This window comes from Cajanus cajan, chromosome 5 (assembly GCF_000230855.2).
Source record: "Cajanus cajan strain Asha chromosome 5, NIPB_CcT2T_4, whole genome shotgun sequence".
In the NCBI taxonomy this organism is placed as follows: domain Eukaryota; kingdom Viridiplantae; phylum Streptophyta; class Magnoliopsida; order Fabales; family Fabaceae; genus Cajanus; species Cajanus cajan.
In genome coordinates this window covers 22,254,016-22,263,297 of record NC_138521.1, presented here as the reverse complement: position 1 = coordinate 22,263,297, position 9,282 = coordinate 22,254,016, and the positions used below count along the sequence as shown (strand labels likewise).

The window sequence follows — 9,282 nt, the reverse complement described above, 5'->3', positions numbered from 1 at the left end:
TAAAGACATTTGATCATCAATCAAAATACATATTTGGAATCTACTCGATAAATCACATCAAATGCACATAAAATTGAGTGTTCTCACTCTACCTTACTAGAGTGATGCAAGGTATCAAATTTATGCCTCTCGTTCCACTCCGATGATTCCTTCTCCTTACTCTTCATATGCGTTCTCTTTAGAGCACCTAAGCGTCAGAGAACGTGGAAATAGAGGCGTAAGAGGGTTTGATCAGAAAACTATTTTCTTAAAAACCTTAACCTTCTTTTAATTAAAACACTTAACCAGAATTACAAATTTCCTTCCCTTTTAATAAATATTACAATAATCTTTAATAAAATCAAAATATATATTATATTGCAAAATGCATTAAATAATTAAAACAAATATTTAACAACCCTTACTAATAAAATAAAAATATAAAAAATTATTAATAAAGTACTTATATTATATTAATGAAATGGGATGTTACAAAAAGGATCTCAAAACAAAGATATTAGGCACATTATCTCAACATTAGTGGGTAGTTCACCACTAATTTCTCTGTCAAAGTCTAAAATCACATAATATATATTTCCAAAAAAGAAAAAGTAGTTTGTCTTTATAATGCACTTACAATAAAAATTAACCACATGCAAACTTTAAAAGGACAATAACAAATATAAAGACTCATATAGTCAAATGTATGCTTACATAATATGATGATTTCACCTTATTGTGTTTTTACCTCCAACCTCAAACTCAACCCAAATAGTTGTGACCTTCAACCATGGGCTCAAACCATTCACAACACCCAACACCTCGTGGTCAAACCAAACAGTCACAACCTCAAAGCTCAACCTTGGAGAAGTGGAGTTTTATGTTGGGAACCAAATCTCCCACTTCGCTATGATTATGAAATGGAAGGAGATGTGATTTTGGATTTGGTCGTTTGGGAATGGAAGGAGACGTGGTTTTAGATTTGGATGTTTGAGAACTTAATCTCCCATTGTGCTAGGTATACAAAGAAGAAGGAGACGAGCAAACGAACCTGGTCTTCCTAGAACTAGGGTTTTGAGAAAATGAGAAGAATGTGTTTGAGCAGCGCTAGGTTACGAACTGAATAATAATACATTTTATATGTAGGGTTTTTAGATCAACTATCGGCCAGGCTCGGGTACCGATAGGTTAAGAAACATTTTTTATAAAAAAAACTACTTGACTCTTATTTTTCATTACACAAAGAGATACATAGAACCAGAAAATTATTCCTGTCGAACTAAAAAATAAAAATAATATTGACACTTTGTTATATAACAATTATAATATTAATTTTAGTTTTTATTAAATTAAAATAAACACACATGTTAAATAAGATATATTTGATTGTCATAGTTAATTGTGTGAGATACATATTTTAAAAGTTATAAATAATTTGCTTAATTAATTAGAGGTAACTTTCTTTACCATAAGTGTTGTAGGATGCTAATACCATTCTTGCACGTAATTGACTTTGATCTCAAATCTATTTTTGTAGACCAATTTTTATGTGGTTTTTCTAATATTTTTTTCTTAAATAAATATTAGTGGCAACTTCATATGTTTTTAATTTATTTCTATTAGTTTGTAGCAACTTAGGTTGCTACACATGATCATAAATGTAATATCATGACTTACAACGATTGGATCGGATGAATTTGTATTCAATAAAAATTATTGAAAGTGTCATTTTACTAATTTGACATCATAGTATCAATGACTCTTGACCTCCCCCCACACACTCACATATCTAAACATACACACACATATATATAATATATATATACATATATATATATATATATATATATTTATTTATTTTGAGTTTGTAATCATAAATTTTAAAGATAATAAATTACATGTTTGTAAAAAAAAAAATCTTTAGGACTTTTGATTTGTGAAATAATTAGATACTTTAAGTGAAATGTTTGAATTTACGTAGTTATATATTATTTTATTATTGGAAAAGTTGAAAAAATAGAGGTAAAACAACAACTAGGGAAAGAAGATCCCCATAGAATCAATATGAATAAGAAAAAAATAAATTAAGGGACACATAAGTCAAATAACTAGACTATGAATAAAGGAGACACCTTTAGTCAAAATAGTTAGGATATCGATTTCCTTCTTTTAAGAATATGAGTAGACATAACCTTGATTTTGTGTGCGATTATTGTACAAGAATATTAATGAATTAGAGAGACACCATCCTTATTCAGTTGCAACAAATTGGGGTCTCTTTATTTTAGAAGATTGAAGTATTTATGGTTCTCCAAATGCACCAAATAACTACGAACAAAGTCCCATAGTTTTTGTCACTAACATTATTAATAATCCATAGTACAAAATTTGTATCAATTGGATTTTTTAAAATGTGGAGCTGAAGAGCCTCCCAAACTCTTTTTGATTTACCAAACACCATAAGACATGCTAGACAACTTAAAGGGTGTCACATCTATGACACGCAAAGTTAGGGGACAAGTGTCTCATCTCATCTGCCGCTTATACAGTTATACTTATGTTGGATGAATCTCACTTTAAAATTTTCAAAACATATATTTAACGTATCCTTATGCTACATATAGGTTTTCTCGAACTCACATTCGCTTTATTGAAACAAGAACACAAGATCGACAAAGATGAAGAAACTTAGTAAAAAAATACATTGCATATATTATTGTTTTAATATGAGACTGACTTTTGATTTGTTAGCTTATTAGATAACTTTATTGAAATCTTTGTATTTATTCAGTTATATTTGTTTTGGGAGAGTCTCACTTTAAAATTTTCAAACATTTAAAGTGTTCCTTCCACTGCATAGGTTTTCTTCATCTACCATTCTCTTTATTGAAACAATAATCCACTATTCTGGTAAAGTTGAAGTTTGACTTGGTAAATATTGTATCATTGTATCAATAAGAGAATGATCGTTGGGAAAACTTTCTGTACTAATTAATGAAACACGTAAAATACTATGACATGAGAGAGATGAAATCCATAAACATCAAGAGAACCTATGTTCAGAAAAAACACTTCTTGATAAATACAAATTAACCTATACTAATCTTGCCTCTACTTTAGTTATTTGTTATTTATTTTCCCTTTGAGATTTGAGATTTGATATTTGAATTAAGTATTATTTTTTGTATTACTGAATTATCCAAGTTAGGTAGTCTGGGAAGTAAACTTTTTTTTCTTTGTCGAGTTATAAAGTAGTGATATTTATTAGACTATACATGAAGGAAGGCCTTAGAGTCTCGAGTATAAACCAGCCTGGAATATGCCTCTTAAACAGAGGTGAGTGGTGACGATTCAATTCATTTATCTACTAGTCATCCATTCATGTATAAAGCTAAATAATTCATTCAATCATAAAATAAAAAATTCATGGCTTAGTTGAATTATCCAATATATTTCATAATGCATTAGCTAAACTACAGAGGAAGTCATAGCCTCCCACAATTTTGTCAGTTATTGGATTAAGACAACAAATTCAGAGTAGCCGCTATCATGTCTCCAACAACTAAACATCCACGTCCTATACTAATTTCCCATAATCCATATATATAACATAGCATACATCCTCCTCTTGAAGAGTGTACACTAAGCGCAAATACTAGCTCAATTTTGGGAATGTGACCATTAATTCAACATCAATCGTTTACATCACAGCTACAAAAATTCAAGATGCAGCAGCTTTTCCCGCTTCTTCGTAATCATCATTTGCTTGTCTCCTTTGGAAGTATCTATAAAAGATGAACTGCAATATTATCTGTCATATGTTGTTAAGGTTTTGCTTATAATCCTAGCTACTTTCTTTAATAGGATATAACGTTTAGTTAGATCAAACCAATCAAAATAATAATCTGCATCATGTATAGGATACGAAAAAGTCCAATGCCACGCAAAATACGGCATCCAATAACCATGGCATGTTAGCTTTGATGCTTTCCCATTTTGTAGTTCTTACAAGAATACTGCATCAACACATTTTAGAGTTATTGATTTAGTTTACTAAATTTGAAGAAGAATAAACATAATTGAATGCAAATTTAAGTACAACGGGTGGAGATTGGAACCTTCCCACGTAAGTGACATTAGCCATCAATGCAAATAAGAACATGAAGGGATTTAAGCCCTGTTGTGATCAAAAGGGAAAGCATATATACATAAAAATGTAGAAATTCTAGTTGATCTTTGTACACGTAATTCATAATCGGAAAGCAAGGGTTTTAAGATCAATCGAGTATTACCTCCACACTGCCTCTTTTAATCTGATCAATAATTGAAGACACAACAGCTTATCAGTAATAGTGTAGCATGTACAAAAATATAATCAAACTGATAATGAAAAGAGAGTTGTCACGGTACAATTAGCTTTTAGACCAGTAGTTGTATAAGTTTTCAGTTTCTCTATAAACAACAAAATGGGTGACATAACTTCATTAAAAATGAGTCAAACAATTATCGGTCCAAAAACTAAACATGTAACATAACTCCTAGATTTATCAGAATACCCTAGAATATTATAAAAAGAGAGTATAGTTAAAATCCGAAAAAGAAAACAAATGGTTTAATTTAACACTTACATTCAACCATATTTGAGGAACCCGACCACTTATATAAATAGCAGCCATGAGCCATCCCAACCATTGACCAAATGCACTATGTGTCTCGTACTCCTGTGATGAGCATCAGTTATTAGCGATTTGCAACTAGCAACTACAAATCCACAATTATGCAAAGCAAAATCAACACTAATGTACCAGTACTACTGGCTAGTCCTACCTGCAAAAGCTTTCTTCCTAGGTACCCTTCTCTCAAAGCATTACCCCTGAGAGGCAAATTAACAGCAGCTGCTAGAAATGTTCCATAACTCCCCTGAAACGGTGCATAATATATGACGAACAAAGTAGCATATATGTATTAGTATAAGGTGAGGACACAAATGTGGAAGACTAATTGTAAAAGAAATAACATTATTGTGGATTAAGTGAAAAGTTAAAATGGTAAGCGCGTTATTATAGATTTTGGACCATATATGGTAATAACATTTTCTGGGGGTAAATTCAAGAAAAACATTTTCAAATAATATCCTAGAAGTGGAGTGAATTATTACATTTTTATACAATGAAGCTAGCTGCTAGCAGCATGTTTGAGTTAAACAATTGAAACTCACAGCTATAGGACGTGGGATAGGCATAGCTTGGGTTGGAGAATAATTAGAGGGAATTGGAGATGATTCATCCTCGGAAGAAGAGTCGTCTATCAAAGCCATGGCTGAAGGGCCACTTTTAGCAGCTCTTAAGTAGGTTCCCCACGGTGGTGTACCACTCCCTGCCAATGATCTTGCTGACCTGCACAATTAATTTAATTCAATTCATTTTTTTTTTTAAGGAAAGACAGTTTAGTTAATTACATCTTGACTAAGATTAACAAAATAAGTTATGACTTATTTCAACATTACAACAACTAATTTATAAGATGAGAATTACTTCTTGTACATAATTAATTCAGAATAGTGATAAAAGCAGTCATGTAATGAGAAGAAATTATATGCATACATATAATAGTACTCCGGTCTAGGTGATGCTTTGGGTGTGCCATTTGGTATTGGAATTGCAGACTTGTTACTTGGTTTTGGTGGCTTCAATGGTTTTTTCTCTTCTTCAGGATCCTGTAACATTATAAAGTATGATAATAGAGTGAAGATGGGGGTGAGATTGTGTTCTTGGGTCTGGAGAAAACCTTGATATTAAATTAATTTGAACTCAAAGAGTGTGAATTTCAAATTTGATTACTCGGAAAGAATCTAATTAGAAAGTGGGAATGTACCCTTTGGTTGTTGATGACCTTCTGACGATGTTTGTACCATCTGCAGATGTAATCATAATATACTATTTGCAGTAGTAATACGATCGTTGTGATTGTGTAAAGCTGTTAATCCAAAGATAGATTGCTCATTAATAAGATCAAGGTTGCAATTTTCGTAGGTTAAAAAGAATAGGAATGAAGTACGAGTATAGGCTATAGTAGAGTATGGGGGGAATCTAATCCTATAGTGCCCACTTGATTTTCGCTTAAAAACATTTTAGAATTAGGAAAATGATTTTTTAATCCAATAATAACGAAAAATTGTATATATATTTTAAAAAGGTAAATTTTTCTTTCTTATATATTGTTAAAAATTTATAACAAGAGTTTATTAAACTAATAATCGAATTTGAAAGAAATATCTGTCAATTTCGTATCTGTCAAATTTTTTAAAAAAGATTAATTCTTAGAAGAAATAGTATTTAGTAATAAACCAAATAAAAAAAATAAATCTAAATACCTATGGGAGGTTTAGATAAGTTTTATGAGGTTTTATGTTGAAACTCCATCATCATCATTTAAAAGAAATAAACCAAACACGTTATATATATAAATTTAATATTAATTAACAGCCATTTTATGCCCTATATTATTTCATAGTCGTGTTATTAATATTACTTGCAGTATATAATCTGTCCTCTCGAGGAGTTTCTTTTACTGCTTGGCAATGCAGATAACAAAAGAACCCTGGTTTTTCACATAATATTTTTTATATAATTTATACTTCCTTAGAAGAAGTTAAACCAAAAATATATTTATAATTATTTAAAATTTAGTAATACTTAAATTTTTTATAAAAAAAGTATATTTTCAGAAAATACCAACTAAAATATTCTTAGAATAAAACTAATTTCTTTTTTTTTTCTTCTTATTCTTGAGTTTTTTTTTGCCTTTTTTATTTTTTGAATTTGGTGTGTATGCATGTATAGCATCTTAATAAGATATTAACATCCTAATAATAATGACATTTAAAAGTTTATCATTTATTATCACAATGAAGATTGAACCTAGACTTGCTTGTTTCTAATTATTCTAACCCTTCCCAACCAACTTAATCACTAAATTAATCCTAGTGATTAAAGTTTATCATTAATTTACAACATATCAAAATGCATTAAAAAAAATTTTACTTGTTCTTTTTCTCATTTTTAAAATTAATGATGTATGTATAACAATTTATACAATACTACATTTTTTTGTATTTGTCTTTTCTCAATTAATTATTTATAAAATTTTGAACTTATTTTTTCTCTTTTTTAATTATAAATTTTATTGTACAAATATCAATTTTCTATTTTTTTCACTCTTGTTCTCTCACAATTATTTCTATTAAGTTGAAAAAATAAATAAAATTATCAAGTAATTTCTACTTTATTTTAAAGTTTCATTTCAATGTTGTTATAAAAGAAAGTTAATCAATATATTTTGGAAAATGTGAGAATCTCATTAAAATAAAATAAAAAAAAGAGAGAGAGAGAGAGAGAGCAAATGTGACTTTTTCTCGACCCAAAACAAAATGTATGTTAAAGGCCGATTTGGCAGTATTTCTAGGCTGCCCAGACCACACCACCAACCAAGTGAAGCCAGCGATGTTCGTTTGTGACCGAACAACTGACACGCGTCCAATACTAAATTAACCTTGGAATCCTACCAAACCTCAGAACTAAATCATCGTATTTCTCGTTTGTCATCTGAATTAAGGTTTTAAAAAATACTGCAGTAAAAAAAAAAAGTTTTAAAATACAATAATGAATTTTTGACAGCCGGGTTCTTATTTTTTTTAAAAGTATTCCATTAATACTAGTCCTCATATTAGTTTTTTTTTTTTTTTTTTTTATCATATTATATATCACCCATTATTTATATAGATATTGTTTTATTGTATAAATTTTTTTTTTCATTTAACTGCACTAAGTGTCTACTAGCGTCTGAGGTATCCAAAAATGTGTCTTAAAAAAAAAAACTAGTCGATAGTAAAAGATTTTAATTGAATATTCAGATGATTGGTGAACATATGCTTTCAGCATAAGGATTATAGGATATAGATCCTCCGCAGTTCAATGAACTGCCTCTTGTGCACTTTAGATCTAGAGACTCACACTAACACTAACAGCACATATTTATTTATAATTTTGTTATAATATTATTTCAAGGGCAAAGATGCATGAGCATGGAGTTTGAAAGTAACTGCAGAGGATGTTAATCCAAGGATCAACGAACGACAGAAAACGATAATATTGTACGAACAAAGAATTGAAGAAGGTACAGAAAAAATTGACGTTTGCAATTAATTATTTACCAGAGCTGTGTAATACTGTGTTGGCAACTGCTTGTCCATCCATCGTTTCAAAAAGAGAAATAAAAACGAAACAGAAAAGGGAGAATTAGTAAGTCCACAATCGCATGAAAATAGAGAAAGAAATTAAACAATGAAATAGAAAACAAAATTTAGTGGTTGGTACAGAATATGATGATGATAATAGAGAAAAAAAAAACACCCAGTTGCATGTCAGGGTACTCTCTCTCTGACAGGACCACACAAATATTACGGTTCATATATATTCATAAAAAAAAATATATGGTTGATATGGTTCAGAATTACTCACAGTAGCTGGTTCAAGAATGCAACCCGTCAAATTGCATATATCCCTGAATCAAATCCAAGATAATTTTAATTTTTAACAAATCATCATAACTAATAATTAATTATAGTGCCTTCTTTAGTGGACGTGATCCGAATGATTTTGTTAAAAAAATAGAAAGTTGAAAAGTTAGATGCACTATTGCATTGAATATTGAATTAAGCGAATTAAAAAATAACAATAAAAACCGTTGACGAACCCAGCGACCCAAGTGAGGAGAAAGATGATGGAGACTCCATGGCTTTTCTTGGTATGAAAAATAGTGATTATCTGAGGAATTTCAGCTACTCCCCAGAATACTAGACTCGTGAGCCCGAAACCGAAGGATATGTCATCTTTCAGATTGCAAAGGCAATCTTTGAAATATTTCTCAACCCATCTCACGCATGGTTTTGCCTCCTTCACACAGTAAGAAGATTGCATTTTCTGTTTCTCTTTCTCTATGCGTATCTATCTTCCTTTTTCTCTTTCTCTGGGGTGTGAGAGTTTCAGCCGTGAAAAGGTGTTTTGCTCACAGAGACTGAAGAGCTTGGTTTTATATATAGGAAGAGAAGAAGCCTTTCGAAATTACAAAACAAGACATGGAGTAGAGTGAGAAACATGTAGGATTTTATTGCCCTTTTTGGGTTGTGTTGTGCCTTAATCTGAGGACAAATCAGGAAAGTAATGCTGCGTAATCAAATCAATTAAAAGAGAAATACAATCCGTATAATAAGTTCGTATATATAAAAAAAAAAAATTAAAAAGC

At 30.3% G+C, this 9,282-nt stretch overlaps 1 protein-coding gene across 1 annotated transcript; it reads right to left on the bottom strand.

Annotated features, from left to right (window-relative positions):
* Positions 1-3,410: 3,410 nt before the first annotated feature.
* Positions 3,411-9,057, bottom strand: LOC109818269 (vacuolar lysine transporter YPQ1). Its single transcript, XM_020383711.3, has 12 exons — positions 8,734-9,057; positions 8,499-8,541; positions 8,192-8,218; positions 5,854-5,955; positions 5,583-5,695; positions 5,198-5,375; positions 4,807-4,899; positions 4,608-4,700; positions 4,272-4,292; positions 4,098-4,156; positions 3,905-3,995; positions 3,411-3,790 (listed from the first exon to the last, which is right to left on the bottom strand). The coding sequence occupies exons 1-12, from the start codon at positions 8,955-8,957 to the stop codon at positions 3,701-3,703; spliced, it is 1,134 nt and encodes a 377-aa protein (XP_020239300.1). The 5' UTR covers positions 8,958-9,057; the 3' UTR covers positions 3,411-3,700.
* Between the last annotated feature and the right edge of the window lie 225 nt (positions 9,058-9,282).